General features: G+C 41.2%; 1 protein-coding gene across 1 annotated transcript in view; it reads left to right on the top strand.

Moving 5' to 3' along the window:
* sypb (synaptophysin b) overlaps positions 1-18,608 on the top strand; it is a 22,629-nt gene extending 4,021 nt beyond the window's left edge. Inside the window, exons 3-7 of the mRNA XM_076277233.1 lie at positions 9,163-9,287; positions 10,494-10,692; positions 12,022-12,213; positions 13,666-13,992; positions 16,287-18,608. Of these exons, the coding sequence (XP_076133348.1) occupies positions 9,163-9,287; positions 10,494-10,692; positions 12,022-12,213; positions 13,666-13,962 (813 nt within the window). The 3' untranslated portion in view covers positions 13,963-13,992; positions 16,287-18,608. The remainder of the gene's footprint in view (positions 1-9,162; positions 9,288-10,493; positions 10,693-12,021; positions 12,214-13,665; positions 13,993-16,286) is intronic.
* Positions 18,609-19,245: the final 637 nt, after the last annotated feature.

The raw sequence follows: 19,245 nt of genomic DNA, 5'->3' as shown, positions 1-19,245 counted from the left end.
ATGCTTCCAGCAGGAACTGAGCAACTCCATAATGCTTCCCAAATTTAACAAATTACTGTACACATTTAAGGGTTTGATTGGGAGAATATCAAACTGTTTCATCTATATCATGTCTCTGAAACACAACAAAATATACAGTTTTTTAGGCTTCTCATATTTATTTTATTTACTTTTAAGGGTTGTAAATGGTTGTATGTACATAAAGGTAAAGGTTTGTACATGGTTGTATGTACATATAGGTAAAGGTTTGTAAATGGTTGTATGTACATATAGGTTAAGGTTTATAAATGGTTGTATGTACATATACACTTCTATGTATGTCATGAAACAATGTTATTTACCTCAGCGTTTTGATCTTTACTCTGCCATTGTACTCTCAGACATCAGTAGGAATACTTTCTATAACACTGAGAACATTTCATTATGTCCACTCCCCATGGGAAGTGTGTGTGTGTGTGTGTGTGTGTGTGTGTGTGTGTGTGTGTGTGTGTGTGTGTGTGTGTGTGTGTGTGTGTGTGTGTGTGTGTGTGTGTGTGTGTGTGTGTGTGTCTGTGTGTTTTGAAGAAACTGAAGGTCACTTGAATGGTAGTGGTGTCTCAGGATTAAATTATTAATCATAGTATTGGCAGAGAGATGGAGAGAGAGAGAGAAAGAGAGAGAGAGAGAGAGAGAGAGAGAGAGAGATATCAGTGGGGTAGCTGTATGTGACAGGTCCAGTCCACTGTAGACTGTGATGTCTACAGCACCTAGCATAACCCAGCCAGTACAGGCCTGTTGGGGCGTTTGTTAGGACTATCTATCTAACAGAAGTGTGATGTCGGGAGAGCATACAGTACAGTAGAAATGTTCCGTTTACGTTGCGTCTGCTGCAACATAGCTTCCACTATGATCAGTGGAACTGGCTACACCAGATGTGATAGCAGTGCATAAGTTCGACAAAAATAGACTAGTCTTTTAAAACAATTTTTGCGGGTCGCGAACGGAGCGCTTCAGTTATGTGCCTGGTGTAGCCTCCCTGTAAGTCAAAACTGATCTGAGACCAGTTCACTTGTAAATACAGAAAAAACACACACAAAAAACATTTTGGCATAAGAAATTCAAGTCCATAAACTCACACTTGATTTTTAATGGAATGAAACCATAATAATGTATCAAAATGTGTTGGCTTGCACCACTGCTTCTATGCAGACACATGGAAATGAATGTGTGGCATGGATGAATCCATCTCAGTGGTGGTTGAGTAGTAGTCCTCAACAGTGTAGTGCTGCAGTGTAGTCTCTGGAGTTCCATTTCTCTGTGTCACAGAAAAGACCTGAATCTATTCATTATAGATGAACAGGAGCTATGAAATATCTCAGTATGTTTTTAAACTTGAGGGACAAAAATGTTGACAGTGTGGCACAAAATGATGCAGGGATGTGTGCTTAGGCTGTTTCCTAACTTTCTCTTGTGTCCATTTTTCCATTGTTTGTTGTTTGTTTTTATTTGTTGTGTATGGTAGCTAGATTGTGTGTAGAAGTGTGTTGTAAGATTATTGCATGTTTTCTATTTCTAGTGCTCAGCCTCACATATCTGGTGCTGTTTATGAATGTATTGGATGTTCATGTGTGTTTGTGTGTGTGTGTGTGTGTGTGTGTGTATTGCAGTCGTGCTCCTTCAGAGGTCCTTGACACACACTTCTGAGTGTTCATGTGTGTGTGTGTGTGTGTGTGTGTGTGTGTGTGTATTGCAGTCATGCTCCTTCTAAGGTCCTCTCTCTCTCTCGCTCTCTCTGTCTGCTTACGAAGACATATTTTTTATGGATGATAGGGCTACCATGGCACACATTCTCAAACGTAACTACCTCTGTAGTTCTCTGAACCCTCTTTGTCTAGTTGCGCAGACACACACTGCACGCTCTGTAGACCTACAATGTCTTCAGAATAATAGCCTAATTAAATGTAATCCACATTTATGAACTTCATGTGCAGATAAATGTACAGACAATGAACAGATCTTGCTGTGGCTGAAAGAGATGGTTAGCACATGGCTAGTGTGTGTGTGTGTGTGTGTGTGTGTGTGTGTGTGTGTTTTGTTCATACTGAGATGGGAACATCCCAAAGCTTTGTGGGTGGGTCACAGTGTGTGGTAGTAATAGGTAACTGAGCTTATGGGCAGTTGATGGTTGGGGCATGATCCGTCTCTGGATCCATGATCCGGGCTTTCTCTCTCTCTTTCTTTCTCTATCTCCCTCTGTCTCATCCTGCCATTCCTCTCTCTCATTATCATCACACTATCTCACTCTCTCACTATCTGCCGTCTCTCTCTCTATCTCTCTCTCTCCCTCTCTTCTCTCCAGCCCACCACCGTTGCTTAAGGGAGACTGGAGTTAATGAGCTAATGAGGAGACATACTCTGCCAAGGCCTAATTCTCAAGGTCCTTATCACATCAGAGGGGCTTACTCCCACTCTTCAAGCCACAGGAGGCTGTTTGTGCTGTGGCAATCCCTCTTCATGATGAGCATACTGCAGCTAACACAAAAAAGAAGATTTACATTTACATTTATTTAATTTAGCTGATGCTGTTATCCAAAAAAGGGAAACAATCAAAGTACAGTGCAACAAGGTCATGCTAGTGCAGCAATGAGTACTATAAGTACTACTCTCATAGAATCATAGTATATAGAAAACAGGACATATGATTAATTTTTTTATCCTGGGGAATCTTTTTTCAGCTGGTCTTGTAAATAATGTCTGTAATTTGAAGAAGAACAACAACACATACCAACTGTACATACTGAAAACAGCCCAGAAACTGGAAAAACGCATGAGTGACTTTACTTTTTCTTCAATGAGTAATACATTAACCCAAACCATTCCCTACACTGTTTTTTTTTTCATTTTAGTCATCTGTGCACATACTGTACTTCTCCACATTTACATATGTGTGCCCTATACCTGAACTCAGCATGTGGTTCAATGGGCAAACCGCCACTGACCTCTTCGCTGTTCTAATACATGAGGAATGTATAAGTATAAGTATAATATTACTCCTTTAATCCCGTGAGGGAATAAAATTGGGATAAAACTTTATCCCAATCCGTGAATTAGTGAAACACACAGTGAGGTGAAGCACACACTAATCCCGGCGCAGTGAGCTGCCTGCAACAACAGCGGCGCTCGGGGAGCAGTGAGGGGTTAGGTGCCTTGCTCAAGGGTACTTCAGCCGTGCCTACTGGTCTGGGTTTGAACCGGCAGCCCTCCGGTTACAAGTCCGAAGTGCTCAGAATCAGATCTACCCAGAAGCTGTGAAAGGGAACACTACGGCATATCAGAGATCTGCAATAGCCTAAGAGATATTATAAGCAACGTCAGGTCATAATCCAGTAATGCTGAAAAATGGGTTTATGTGCTTGCATCTCTGTTTATTTATTTGTCTTTTCATTTAGCCAGCTATAATTACAAGATTGCTCTGTATGCCTCTCTCTCTCTCTGTGTTCCTTGCTGTCTCTCTTTCTCTCTGTCTCCCGTGCTGTCTCTCTCTTTGTCTTCTCTCTCTCTCTCTCTCTCTCTCTCTCTCTGTCTCCCTTGCTGTCTCTCTCTTTGTCTTCTCTCTCTCTCTGTCTCCCTTGCTTTCTCTCTCTCTCTCTTTCTACGTGAGCTCTGTGAATGGAGCCTAATGCTTGGGCAGGCTGAGTATCCCCATGGCGGGCGCCCACTCTCTTCCTCCCCCGTGGTTTCTCCTCTAACTGAGGCGGCCCAGTCTGTTTATACCTTGGGCCGATGCCAGCCTGTGAGAGATTAAACGCTCCCTGACCATGGCAAGCTCGCGCTGTATGCCACTGTGCACAGGCTGTCCCTTCCTGTGGTCACTCGGCTGCATAAATATGCAGTCATGTGTTTACTTGAAGAAGACCAAAGGACAAGGGAAAGGGCTGAGAATGGCAATTTTTAGACTTTTCTACTTGTTTGAATTCTTAAGTGTCAGATTTCTTGTATTCGTGATCTGTGAGCGTGTGTGGGTGTGTGTTGGTAAATGTTAACAGAATATATATTTCCATCTATGTTGAGTATTTGTTCAATGAATTATGTATTTGAGTGTGCGTGTATACTGTATGTGTGTGAAAGAGCAAGAGAGAGAGAGAGAGAGAGAGAGAGTGGCATTTATAAAGATTTTACAATGGGTAAGTCCCTCAGTATATAATATTGAAACATTGTGTGTGTGTGTGTGTGTGTGTGTGTGCGCGCGCACGTGTGTTCTCAAGTGTGAGAGAGGAAGAGCCAAGTAAAGTGTTAAGTGAACAGAGAGGTGAGAATTGCCTTCAAGTCTCCATAGAAACAGTATCGCGGTTCCTCAGCCATCCCCGATGTATAGTGTTGCCATGGCAGTGGTGCAGGCCTGCTCATACACTTTTTTTCCCTCCCCAGCAGTATGTCAGCTCTCTGTCTTCCTCTCTGTGTCTCTTCTATTCATCTCTCTTCCTCTCTCCTCCCCTCCTTCTGCCCATCTGTCTCCCTTACTGTCTCTGGTACTCTGTACTTCAGTTTATCAATCTTTTTCTGTCCCCCTGTATCTCTCTCTTTCTCATCTCTCTCTATATATCTCTCTCTCTCCCTCTCTCTCTATCTGTCTATCTCCTGCTGTCCCTTTGTCTCCCTTACTGTCTCTGGTACTCTGTACTATAGACAATATTCAAATTCAAAGGTAATTTATTGGCATGACAAAAGGGGCATCTGCATTGCCAAAACAGTGATACAAAACAGTGTATAGACATTTATGTGTAACATACATAGATCTATAGAATATATATATAATGTATATAAAATATCCATAGGTAATAGAGGTTAAAAGAAGAAGGATGGAGGACAAAAAAACAAAAAACAATGCAATACAATACCCCCCCACCACAAACACACATACACAAACACACACACACACACACACACACAAACATACACATAGACCATACATGTAAACTAAAAAGTAAAAACATTGTTTATGTCTGCATGTGTCCATGTCAAAAAGATTCTATCTATCTCCTGCTGCCTGGCTGGCTGTCTGTCTCACTCTGTCCACCTGTCTCCCTGTTTCTTTCTACGATGTGCCATTATCTTCCACTCTATCAGTGCTGTCAGACTCAGACCATCCATGGAGCCTTTCTTCCCCTCACACGCAGTCCTCCACTCAATACCTGCACAGACAAGACAAGCCTACAAGTCCCTCTTACCAGTACCTTCGTTCACGCTCTGATTGGTTTATGCTGTTATCACAAGTCAGGACAGCTATTACAAATCTAAATCCTGAAGTGCTATTTAATATTCATTAAACACTCTCACTGTGTACAGTAGCAACAAATTATGGTGTGATTTACCGTGTTTACAGCTAGTCTGGGGTGAGAAATGTGCTGTCTTTGGCTGACTCTGTCGGTGATGTTAGGGGTGGGGGGTGGACTTGATGTTGCCTCAGTTTGCAGCGTCAGGAGGAGAGAGGGCAAAGCAACGGCTCTGCCTCCGCTCTTATTTACTGCTGCGGCCACAAAAACACAGCGGCCTGGCGAAGCAAGAGGGCGGAAACTCAGGTCCCCGGAGAGCGACTGCCACAGGCGCTGAGGCAGGTGGAGCAGGCTGGTGCAGCGTGAGAGTGTCCAATGAACAGAAACAGCAGTGCAAGTTTGCATGTTACAGTAGAGTTGCACAAAATGCAGAAGTTAAACACAAAGTGGGAGTGAATCTGGGGCTGCTTTAGTCTGTCCTTGTAAAGATAGCGGGGCTGCCGTGCCATGGCGCTGTCCCTGTGACCATTCATTTTGTGAAGGATATTTTCAGAGTATTGGGTAATTCTGTGATTCCGTGACATCGGTGTTGTCAGTCTTGACGCAGGCCATCAAAATTTGACTTTGATTTTTAAAATCTGTAACCCTCTATGGTTTGTTGAAGTAGATGATAACTGCATAGATTCACAGTGGTATATAATATGATCAGATCACTGTAAAATAGACCTGGAGCAACTCTAGGCCATCTTAGTGAGAGGCACAATGCTGAAGGGCTGTGGTGTTATTTGGATGGCTTGTCATCTAGTCTACTTCATTCCTGATGACTTTTACCAAAAAAGGCAGTTTGGTAGCAGCAGATTTACCTTTTTGTGAGCATTGCAGAAAGTTGGAGAGCCGTTTGGTAATCCTGGATTTAAGGACACAGATTAGCAAAGTAAACCTCATTTGCCTTTCTGCCCGTTGATTCACCAGCCCTATTGGCCGCAAAGCAAACCATCTGATCCACTCTACTCCACTTATGCTAAAAGCATTTCCTGTAGTTTACACTGTGGACTTCACTGTGGTCTTTTGGAGAAATCTTGCGATTTTAGATAATCTGCTGAAAGTGGAGAACAACCAAACACTCAACTGAGTACAAATACAAAGTCAGTGAAACAACACACCCTCCCTTTGATGGAAATAAAGTGTGCATAAGAATATTTGCCTACATTATGATGAAACGTATTTGATTAGGATAAGGAAACAACTAAATTAATATAATCTAACTGTCGAAAGGTATGTCGGAACTGAGACAGAGTTGCTCAAAATGCTCATGTAGAACAACTCAAAGCGAGAAGATGGAAGCTAATGAAGCTAGCAATGACACTGCTAATCAGGCTACTACCGCCCTCTGCCTATTCCACCAATAGAAACTCACTACAGAACCTCCCAGCCAATCACCACCAGTCTTGGGTTTGACTGACATTGTAGAGGTCTAACCCCTGATTGTAAATGTAGCTCCTTGTTCTGATTGGTTAAGACAAGAAAAGCTTCAGAAGCCAATACATCTGTAATGTTTCACAGGTAATTTAGAATGGAGTACAGAACCTAGGTGCTGTGTAGTGTACACAAGGAAAATGCATTTTAGCACATTTCAAACTAGCCAAATAATGATGCAAGCATACATACATAGATATATCTTAAATATATAACCAGTAAGATTTTAATTAATAAATATTTAAGATACAGTATGCTGATGACAGTACAAATACATATTTAAAACACATATCGCCAATGTTTAGAAGAGCAGTCTGTAGAGCTATGATACCTTCTTTCCGCATCCTTATCTGTTTCAGTCTTATGCTGGCGTTCCTTCATCAGATGACTCCCTCTGTCTCCCATTCTGCCCCCATTCACACACACTGCCCTTTCATAACCATAATTAAAAACCGATAATGACCCACTGGACTGCCAAATACGATTAGAGGCTACGGTCTCTGGGGATGGTGGCTTGGTGAGAGGGTGTGTGTGTGTGTGTGTGTGTGTGTGTGTGTGTGTGTGTGTGTGTGTGTTTGTGTGTGTGTGTGTGTGTCTGTGTGTGTGTGTGTGTGTCTGTGTGTGTGTGTGTGTGTGTGTGTGTGTGTGTGTGTGTGTGTTTGTCTGTGTGTGTGTGTGTGTGTGTGTGTGTGTGTGTCTGTCTGTCTGTCTGTCTGTGTGTGTGTGTGTGTGTGTGTGTGTGTGTGTGTGTTGCGGGGATGATTGGTGAAGAGGGTACGGTAAAATTCAGATCATTTGTAGTCCATGCCTACTATTAGCGTCCATTCAGATCGCTGATTAAGCGACAAAGCAAGATGCCGAATTAATTTCAGTTACTTGGATCAATACTGTGGTTATTACTGTAATTAAAGTGGTGTGTGCATAATATTGCATTTAGCGATCAGAGATCTTTGTGGATCCATCACACACTGCAGTAGTGTCCCACACGAAGAAAATCAATTTGCTGTTTTTATAGAGGGGGAGCCCCAATGTGTTTGACCTGCCATACATAATAAAGAGGTCCAAAGAAGAGGAACTCTCACCTCCTTCATTGCACTAGCTAGGGGTCTGCTCCCATATAGTAGTCCCTTAGTGTGATGGTATTGTAGAAGTTGCAGGAACCAGTATTTTGTCACAAAACTTGTTTTTATTTTAGCTAAGGTGCAAAGGAATGCAATGGTGCAAACGTGTGTACCTGTGTGTGTGTGTGTGTGTGTGTGTGTGTGTGTGTGTGTGTGCAGTAAATCAGTTCAACGTTTAGTGACAGATGGTGAAGCACCTCAGTCAGATTAATAGCCGGATTTTCCATTCAATCGGATCTCGCCTGCAGGGAAGGAGGGAGGGTGTTGTAAAAATAGTCTCACCAACTAATCTCCCCTCTCTGTGTGTGTGTGTGTGTGTGCAGGCGTTTGTGTGTGTGTGTGTGTGCATGCGTGAGAGAGAAAGGTATAAATGAGACTGGTAATAAGTGTGAGAGTGGATAAGTGTGTGTGCTTGTGTGTGTATGTGTGTGTGTGTGTGTGTGTGCCCGCGCACACATGTGCGTGTGTGTGGTAGAGTTCAGTATGAGTTTGAGTATGTATGTATGAGTATGTGCGTGCTAGGGAAGGTGCATGTGTGCAGGAATGTGTGTATGTGAGTGTTTTACTAAGGCTGCTACACTTAAGGTGTGGATTCTTTCTGTGTGCTGAAACTTGATATATCACAGAGGGGCCACAACACTAAGACACACACATTCAAAATCCTTTATTCCCAGACATGCTCAGCTTTAGGTATCTGGGTAACCATAGCAACAGGTGCAGCACTGATTTACGCTGTGTGTGTGTGTTTGCAAGCAGTGAGTTCTGATTGGTTTAGCCCTGGTAGGGCGGGATTCAGCAGATGAGAAAGCATGCCATTGGTGTTTTGTTGTCCATGTGGGCAGAAATATCCACCCACCGCATAAGAGGCTTTTTCTGCAGTCATGTAGGCTGTCTTGGAGAAATAATGCCTTTTGTTTGTTTGTCTTTGTTATAAATAAGTATAGTGAGTGGAAAATGATCCTCCACCTTCCTCTTTTCAAACGTTTCCTCTAATTATAGCCATCCCGTAATCTCTCTTGATGTGCTGGGTTCTTTCTTTCTCTTTGCTGCAGTCATGCAGTGCAACTTCCAGTAAACTTAAGCACCTGATATCTATAACCTTTCGATTTTCCTTTTTTTACCCACAGAAGGTCCCCCCCTCATGATCTAACATGCAATCACTACCCATCAAATGCACGCACACGCTCTTTCACTTCCTCAATCTGACCCTATTGCTTTCTGCCTGTCTCTCTTTCTCACTCACTGAACTGTGACAGATATACAGCGCACTCTCTCTTTATTTATTTCTAATCTCTCTTTTTTCTCCTCCACAGATATTTTCCATCTTTGCATTCTCCACGTGCGGTGGCTACTCGGGCAAGTTCGAGCTGAGCGTGGAGTGCAAGAATCGGTCAGAGAGTGACCTGGCCTTAGAGGTGGAGTTTGAATACCCCTTCAGGTCAGTGTTACACGTCACACCTGACAACTACACCTGACTGTGACTGACACCTGGTCACCTGACACCTGGTCACGAGACCAAAGATCTTAGAGAGGTCTTAGAAAGAGATCCTAAAATGTTTGCACGAGGCTATGCCAATGGGCAATGTCAGCATGGCTTTCTGGAGTGAGTGCATTGACATAAAAAACACATGCTAAGGCTAACTGCTTAGAGTCCACATCAACACATCAGCATTTGTTATCCTAGGCATTTGTCTGTTGTGTTCCTTAAATATCTGTATATAAATTCATATAATCACAACAAATACTAACAACATACTAAGGCTAACCGCTTAGAGTCCACATCAACAGGGTCTAAGCATAAGCATTTGCTAGCCTAAGCATTTGTTAGCAAAGCCTATATATACTACCGCAACAATTTGCAGCCTTAGTCTCAAAATGTATTATTATTATTATAATTTTCTTCTCTATTATTGTGTTAAATGTTACAATTATATTATACATTATCTGGATGAAAGGTGCTATACAAATAAAGCTTATTATTGTTATTCACTAGCTGACAGCCTTCCTGGTTGAATTTTGAAAATTCCCACCATCAGGTCTTTATCAGCAAAGCTATTTGCGTAAATGAATTGCACATGTAGTGAATTGCACAAGGGTGTGCATATGTGCTTCTGTCAGGGCTCTGGGCCTCTGTCTCTATTTTCTTCCTGTGTATGACAGAGCTCTACGCCTGTCTGTTTCTCATGAGTATGAGTCATCTGGGTGTGACCTCCCGTCATCACTCACAGTGATTCTTAGGAAAGGTAGTCATTAACATGTAGGCCACAGTTAGATTTAAGATAGTTCATGCCTAGAGGTCACTAGATCTTGTGCAATCCATGAACTCCTTTATCTCCTTAATGTCCTTGAAATATCACTGCCATTTTTGTTGAACATAGTCAACATACAGTATAACAAGCAGTGTAGCTTCTTTCCTTTCGTCTTTACTTTAGAGGCTGAAATTGTACTTTCTTTAGAGGATAATTTATTTTGCTAGGCCCCTAATTTCTATAGGCCCATGTACATTAGCTAGGCCCCTGCACGCAAGTTTTCTAGCAAGGCCCCCGTATGTATGTAGATATTTTATCGAGGACCCTTGTACACAAGCCTTCCAGCTAGGCCCCTGTCTGTCCTGTAAGTTTCTCCATGTCCTCTCTCCCTGCAGGCTGCACCAGGTGTACTTTGACGCGCCCACCTGCAGGGGGGAGAAACCCGAGCGGCTCTTCCTGGAGGGAGACTACTCGGGCTCGGCCGAGTTCTTCGTCACCATTGCGGTCTTCTCATTCCTCTACTCCATGGTTGCCATCGCCGTGTACCTGTTCATCATGGAGAAGTACAAGGAGAACAATAAGGGCCCTCAGGTGGTAAGTATCGCTCATCTAGTCTTGCAGAGGGGTTACGTGCTGTGCACATCCCACCTATCTTTTGGCCAGGTGCACGACAAAGTATATTATAAGGTAAAACAAAATGAAGAATGTCCACACAACAGAGTAGCTCCCAAATCCAAAAGAAGCAACGTTTTGAACTAAAAGGGTCTTCTTCAGGCAAAATGTTGGGTCGAACCACTTATTTTTTAATTTTAGTTTAAAGGTGATGTTACGAGGTTTTCTAAGCTAAAACATTTTTTGTCACATACAGCAAACATCACCTCAGCATCTGCTAGCTGCCTGTGCCCTAAATACACTGTAAAAAAACGCGGTCTCTGTGGACAGCCCAGGCTCCAAAAACGGCAACAATAACAACTTGTTCCAGCCTGGACCATAAAAACATAACAAACTGTTCCAGCCGATCACCAATGAGATGTGTGTTTAGGAGAGTTTCAATTGCACGGGAGGGAGGGGGAGGGAGTAGCGAGCTAGCTCTTTGTTTTGTTTGAACGTCAACAGAAGTAACGTTACCCAACATTGCTTAGAGCACCTTTAAGTTTGGGAGCTACTCTGCTGTGCGGTCATTCTCTTTTGTTTGACCTTACAGTATCCCTCATCTCCCACTCCACACTCTCCCGGCTCTTAATAAACCTCACTATCTATTTTTTAACTGTCCTTTCTCTTTTCTCCCTTTTTTCTTTCTCTGGTTGGTTTGGTTTCTCTTAATACCTCATTAAAAATCTGATATTTCTTAAAAAAAAATATATACAGTAATTTTCTGTGTATTTGCCGCATTGTGTATAAACCGCAGGACAGTGTTTTATGCAAGTTAAAAAAAAACGAAACCATATTAATACCATATTAACTGCCCCCGTGCATTAACCTCATAGATGAAAAAAACGTTGCAAACTCAATGTATAAACCCCGGCTAATAGTTAGGAAATTACGGTAATTGGGCTTAGTAATAGATCTATGAATTAAACATTTATTCAGCAAAGACTTAATGTCAGTGATATTAACAATAATGAAATGAGTGAGATAAATCTCTAATATTAACATTTTGAAAATGATAATCATCAGCAGAAAATTGTTTAAGTAAAGCTCTATGGTAAACATGAATAAGCGAGTTAATGAAAATATAGAAAATATGAATATAATTATCTGAAATCTGAATAGGAAATGTTAAAAGAACATGATTCTCTGTCTCCTCCAGAACTTTATAGCCTTGGCGGACTGGCGGTGTTTAAGTAAAACTCTATGTTGAACATGAAACATCAGTAATTGAGTAAATGAAGATCACATGAAAAATATTGTCCGTCTCCTCAGGACTTTGTCGTCTCGGCGGTATTCACCTTCATGTGGCTGGTCTGCTCCTGTGCCTGGGCGAAGGGCCTGTCCAACGTCAAGGTGGCCACAGACCCCGAAAACGTCAAGACGCTCATCGAAGCCTGCGACCGGGAGGAGAACCGCTGCCGTGAGGTTGCCGACCCGGTGGTGTCCGGCCTCAACACTTCAGTGGTGCGTTTCCAGACTGTTGCTGATCACCCGGAGGCAACAAATACTCTTTTCTGATTGGCTAGTGGGGTGGCTATTAATTCTGTATTTCGGGACACTTCAGCGCCTGTTATCCCTTATTTTACCTACATAGACAGTGTTTCCCACAGAATTGAATTCTATTTGTGGTGGTAGATTTGCATAATTAACTTGAATGCAACAACAAATTAGCGCAGTGTGGTTATGATGCTAACAACATTTAAGTACAATTTAGTACAACCTGGAAAAATCATTGTGTGGTGGTCAGTGTTGATATTGTGGTGGGCCACCACAAATAAGTCAATGTATGGGCAACACTGATAGAGTTGGCCAAGGTGACTAACCCAGTGGTGTTCAGCCTCATCACTTCTGGGGTGCGTCTCTAGACCGTTATCTTTGCATTGCATACACTACATCAGGCTTTGGCGCCAAATCCCTTTTGTGGGATTTTTGTTTACGAGAATGCAAAGGAGTTGTCCAAGGCATCCGATCCTGTGGTGTGTGTCTAGTTTGTTGTCTTACAATAGGTCCTACTGCTGAAGCTTTACAGTGTTAGTATTTACATGTATTCATTTACTTAGTGTGTAAACCAGGTACAAAGACGGTGCGAAAAATACTGATTTCTCAATAAGCATGCTCCCTGAGAAACCTATCTATGGTGTTTTCTTACAAAGGCTTAAATGGTAAAAAAAATGTCGCACACTCTGGCTCCATATGACAAGTCTTTACTCACCTACGTTTCGGCCTGTAAGGCCTTCATCAGAATTACAAAAGTTTCCCATTGCTGTAGTATAGTTTTATGTTTATTCCGTTACTTATTCAGTTTTACGAATGCAATCATACAAAGTCACACACAGCAAAGGTGAGGAATGCATTGATTAAGTGAGCGTCTTGCTGAGTCAGCTGCAGCAGAGATGCTGATAAGGTTATGCTCTAAATATGCTCATATGCACATATGCATATGCTATGCTAACAGATATGACTAGATACGTTAAATAAGACACATTTGATTTGATATGAGAGATGAGATCAATTTGTGGTTTGGTTTGAGGCATACCATAGCAATGTCTAATTGGAGAAAAGTTCAACTGCAATCACAACTTCTCAGTTATTTATTAAATTACGTATTCTACTTAAAAAAAATAAACACCTGACAAGTGCATTTTATCAGATGAAGAACATTGATTGGATTGTGTTTTTTGAATCCAGGTCTATCAAATATTTATGAATTGAGCCTAATTGAATATAATTTAATTGAGCTACCTCTTATCTTATTTAATCATATCTAATATACATATGTACCGTAAGTATTTTACTTCACCAGCCTAATGTGAACTGATGAATTGCAGTCAAATTGAACAGGACACATTGAATCTAAATAAACTGATATACAGCAGTGGTCTGACTTGTGGTCTTACCCACTCCGCCCTTCCCCAGGCATTTGGCTTCATCAATCTGATCCTGTGGGGAGGGAACCTGTGGTTCATCTTCAAGGAGACGGGTTGGATGGGTGCCTTCGCTGGCACCTATGTGCCCTCGGGCGAGAAGCCCCCCGCGCCCGACGCCTTCGGCCAGCAGCAGGGCTACGGGGAAGGCTACGGCCAACAGGACCAATACGCTGGCTCCCAGGGCGGGTATCAGCCCGAATACGGCCAGGAAGGCGGTTACAGCGAGGGGGGCTACAACCAGGGCGGCTATGAACAGGAGCCTACTTCCTTCTCCAATCAGATGTGAGCCTGGAGGACGATTGACGGCTCTGTTGAGGTGAGTGAACATATGCAGTGAATGTGTCAGTCTGCGGTGAGACACATGGGTTTCGATGACAAAAATAACACACACAGGAAATAAGGTCTACAGCTAAAAAACTATACAGTGCCCTCCACATTTATTGGTTCCCCTGTTGAAGTTGATTAGATGAAACATGTATAAAAAATGATCTTTTGGTGATTTATTGTAATCTCACAATGAAAACAATGAGGGAAAATCCAACCTTAAAGTGAAGCAATTAATTTATTCTGGCAAAAAATTTACTATTTTGATAAAAACACATACCACAATTATTAATACCCCTCGAACTTCAGCAGTAATCCAGTACTTCCTTTTTTACTAAGGTATGAAGTGACACAGAGGTAAAATCACCTAGTCATTTTTCAATAAGGGAAAGATAAGGGAATACATTAAATGTAAATAAAATGGAAGACAGTTGACATTTTTAAGGCAGGGAATGGCTATAAAACGTTGCCTATATTTACACTTCAAAAGATTTAAATGATCAAAAGTTCTAATCAACTGGAATTGTTAAACTTGCTAGGACAAAGACCCATGCTTATCCTGCCTTGCCATGTGGATGGTCAGGGAGGCAAAAAAATCATAAGAATCACTGTTGGAGAGATACAGAAAAAAGCATCATCTTGGGGTCACCAAGTCTCAAAAAAATCTCCAAAAGTGATCTCCATGCTTATAGATTATTTAGTAAAAGCCTTTTCTGTAATTTAATTACAAATGTAAACAGCAGGAGCAACTGAATGCTATAGGGACTTTGTCTGGAATCGTGGTCTATTTTCAGATAACATGAAAATTGCACTCAGGTTTGGTGCACATGTAACCTGCGTTGTGTTGAACCTGCGCGGTTCAGCCCTGCACACACCCGGACTAGAACCCGCGAAACAGCACCACCTCAGATCGGGAGTCGAGCGTGTTAACAATCAAGCTAAAAGCCCAGGCTGCTAGCTTTCATGCCAGCATTACTCTTGAGGCGTTAGGGAGTGAGGTTTACTAACGTTCCACATGCACAGCTATGCTACCTGGCATCCTTTACCGCTACCTGGCATCCGAAGAATGACTATACTGGAAAGAACCCTGTGCCGAATGATAATTATGGTAGAAGGTCTGTAATATGGTGGGGCTGTTTTTATTCCAAAGGCCCTGGGAACCTCATTGGGGTGCATGGTCTAATGAACTCCAATAAAATCCTGAACATTTTCAAAAAGAATCTGCCAAGAAATTAAACATGGGTCATGATTGGATCATTCAGTAGGTCAATGAACCAAAATACATGTCCAGATCAAAACAAAAATGGTTTACTGAACAGAAAAATAAGGTTCTGTAATTGGCATCTCAGTCCGCTGATCTACAGTAAACTCCACAGAAAAACAGTGGCAAGGCAAGGCAAGTTTATTTATATAGTACATTTCATACACAGGGGTGTTTCAAATGTGCTTTACATAAACAAAAGCAAAGAGTAATAGTACATAAAATGGAGTCAAAGAGGAGAATGCACACGTGATGACCTACAGTAGAAAGAGATTTTGTAAGAGGAATGGTCCCTTGGTTTCTATTCTTCAACTTTATGGGATGTCATAGGAGAAGAATGGAATCTGGGAAAACCCATCACATTGTGAAATCAAAAATCCTTGATTACTGCTCCGTTTCAACTCTCTCTAGTGAAATATCACCAACGTAAGATTCGGATACCATCCTAGCAACATCCTGGATACCGTTCCCTAGCAACATGCTGGATACCATCCTAGCCACATCCTGGATATTTCACCTTAAACTGGTGAAACGTAACTATGTGATGGGTTTTCCCAGATCCCATCATAGATTACGAACTGTTACATTAGCAAATGGAGGCGTAACAAAAGTATGAAATGCAGGGTGCAATAATTGTGGCACTTGTCTTTTAATAAATTTGTTTCCCTTTGCGGTTGGATTTGTCCTATTTGTTTTTATTGTGACACCAAAATGAATTGCCAAAAGATTATTTTTATGTCTCTTTTTACTCAATTTCACGAGGGGTGCCAATAAATGTGGAGGGCACTATAAAGTCATTATTTAAACAAAAAAGATGGCCTCACAAGTAAAATGAGTTAAGCCTTTCTCTATTCTAGTAGTTATGTCTGACAGTAGTAGGCTAACAGTGTTTTATATGCTAAGTGAAGTTACTTTGGATAGTTTTAAACTTTTGTATGCATGCTGCATTATACTTCAACTAGTCTTTTGCAACATTTTTATAACTTCTCTCTCTCTCTCTCTCTTACACACTTCTCGTTATACAGGGGGTGGAGTTATAATTACAGCATGTGGGACCTGCCAGCTACCCACAAATCCTCACTCCTCCATCTGTCTGTTTGTTTATATGTAAGCTGACCAATGAATGAGGGAGGGAAAGGGGGACAGGGAATCTGACATTCCTTTTATAAAAGGTGTGGCCTGATGGAATTGGAAAGGGTCCTTGTTTTGATGCGATGTAAAGCTATTCCAGTTTGCATCTGAGTTTGAGTGGATGTGCCACTTATTAAGGCTGATTCACCCAACCTCTCACTGAGTCAGTTGCTATCTAGCATAATATTCAACCACAGGAACAATCTAGCGCTTAGAGAAGCTGACAAAGAAGAAACTTGAATACTCTACCAAACATGGATAAACTAAATATATTTATTTATAGATCTATATCTAAAAAGGGGATAATTTAATTGAAGGATGAGAGCTATAGTAATCTTGGGAGAATGTATTTGTGCTGTGTAAATATCAATATTATAAATACTGATTTAAATTCAACTGATGTGTATTGACAGTTGAATAGTTTTGTACTCAATATAAGCTCTTATGCAAACTATGTTGAGGTCAGAAATATTCAACACAAGTTGTATATGTAGCAGCCTGTAGTTCAGTCCACCTTTCATTTTTCAAAAATAACTTTTATTTTTTGTTTGTTTTTGTTTTATTTATTTATTTATTTGTTTGTTTTATTTGTTTGTTTGTTTGTGTATTTATTTTGTTTTCATGCTATCATTTTGCAAACATCTGGTGTGTTAATTTTAGAGGAAGCAACTTTTTAATTCTTCTTTTTTTATTGTTGTGACTGTTTGTTGGGATGAGCCATTGTAGATGAAACAAGAGTTAAAGAGCAAAAAGGAAGTGTTATAGAGAAATAGCTGAAATAAGATCTGAGAAGAGAAGAGAAGAGAAGAGAAGAGAGGAGAAGAACATGAGGTAGAGGAGGATGATACAGTGAGGTATGCAGAACAGGCACTGGTGGATTATCTGAGCTGCAGCTGAAACGTACAGCATTGACTTGCAGGGTTTACTGTCTGTGATGAATGAATCTCGTCTTATTTATATTATAAGTGGCATCTGTATCATCTAGAACCATTGTGTTGTCTTTTATATTTGATTCCTGAACTATTATTGTTCTGCAGACAACTGTACACAGAATGACTGAATACCTCCACAGAAGCTGAAATGTGACAGGCACACAAACTGGAGAACATCAGCAAAAGTAACTAGCATGGTCTTATGTATGGTATGCTTTAACAACCTGCTATGCTCTTGCCATTGATGGTCTATAAGATAACTTGTCATTTTCAGACAAGGCAGATACGAAATCCTTTAGTATTTTTATGGCTTACAAACTTTTTATTCTTGTTACAGTATATTGGGGGTGTCTCTTTTTGCTCTCTAGATGTCGACTGCTGCGCCAGTCTCTACTCCTTAAGCGTGGACTGCATGTGTTTACCTCCTCTCTGTCACATAACTCAAAGGAGTCACAGCATGTCAATAGAACCAGCAAAAAAAAAAAACAGCTTCACAGAGACAGCCTGACAACACTAACTAGTTGCATTATACGATCCCTTTATGCAATGAATGTAGAGTGAAACTGCAGTGTATTGGGCCCACAGACATGCTGACACCACTGGCTGTCGCTTCCATGTCATGTGCCTCAGGCACATTGAACAGTGCTGCGCTCAATAAACTCACCCTATTGATTGTCACAGTATCATAGTAATCACTCATCACAGACCTTCATGTCTGTCTCTACCTCCCCTCTGCAGTTATTACTCAGTATATGTACCTTCACGGACATGCATGTTTCTGAGAAGGGTCTGGCATGAAAGGAGAGGAACAGAGGGTGTTGTCCCTGCAAGCAAACTCATTTTGCACCTACTGTGGTTATTGGATGTACACAACATCAGCTTGGTAACAAACGGAAGGGTTGTCAGGGCAACCAATGCAGATCCTCCCATCACACAGCATTGCACAGAACATCAGGGCATAAACAAACGGAAGGGTTTCCGTGGCAACTGGACTTTTACAGAACAATCAATGCCTTTTGATCTGGCCACTCATCTTCTCTCTTCAAACTTTCACACTACCATTCAAGACATACAGAAATACTCTATATAATCTGCTACAACAATGCAGACAACCACACATACATGCTCACACATACGCACCCACACACAAACATGTGCACTCACACACAACTCTACATATTCTCTCTTCTCATTCTCTCTGTGTAACTCTTTACAAATATGGTAAATAAAAATAAAAAAACACTTAATTCTTAGTGGATGACGTTTCGTGATACTCTCAACAGGTTCAGGTAGTGTTGTGTTATTGTATATGAAGTATTCTTATTAGTTTTATTGATAATTATCTTCATCCAGAGGGAAGATTATCCAAGATTCTGCAGAAACTGTGTACTTACCTGATGGAATCCATGTGAAACAAAATCAAATAAACTTTACATTATTACATTGAAGGCTGATCTTAAGTTGTGTATTATTTCATGCATAATCACTATTACTGCATTCGAGAGTAAACCAAGAAGGCAGTGTCTTTTGGGGATGTAACGGTATGAAAATTCCACCTCACGGTAATATCACGGGATAATACCAAAATTATCACGGTTTTCTGTATTATCGCTGTATTTTTAAAAGTGTGTTCAATATATCCAGAAAGCACTGATAGGCCTACAGTACATAAGCTGAAATAGTTTTAAAAAGTGTGACTGTTTATTATATTACAAAAATATAGGCAAAACCTTATCAAACGTGCAACTTTTAACCAGGGACACTGGAACTCACTTTCACCTGGGGGTGCTCATAGACGGGGTGCTTGTTACTGAGTGATTCCTTTATTCTGGTGCATTTTAATTAAGGTGGCCTATTATTACTGGAGAAGAGCATATTTTCGTTCACATTCATAGGCCTACATCCTGACTGCACAAACAAA

The sequence above is a fragment of the Alosa pseudoharengus genome, unplaced genomic scaffold (assembly GCF_046254945.1).
Source record: "Alosa pseudoharengus isolate Yale_2024_CS ecotype anadromous, Long Island Sound unplaced genomic scaffold, YU_APseudo_1.1 YU_APseudo_1.1_scf_9, whole genome shotgun sequence".
Taxonomy (NCBI): domain Eukaryota; kingdom Metazoa; phylum Chordata; class Actinopteri; order Clupeiformes; family Clupeidae; genus Alosa; species Alosa pseudoharengus.
The sequence above is the reverse complement of the archived record's forward strand: the minus strand, read 5'-3'. Positions and strand labels throughout refer to the sequence as shown.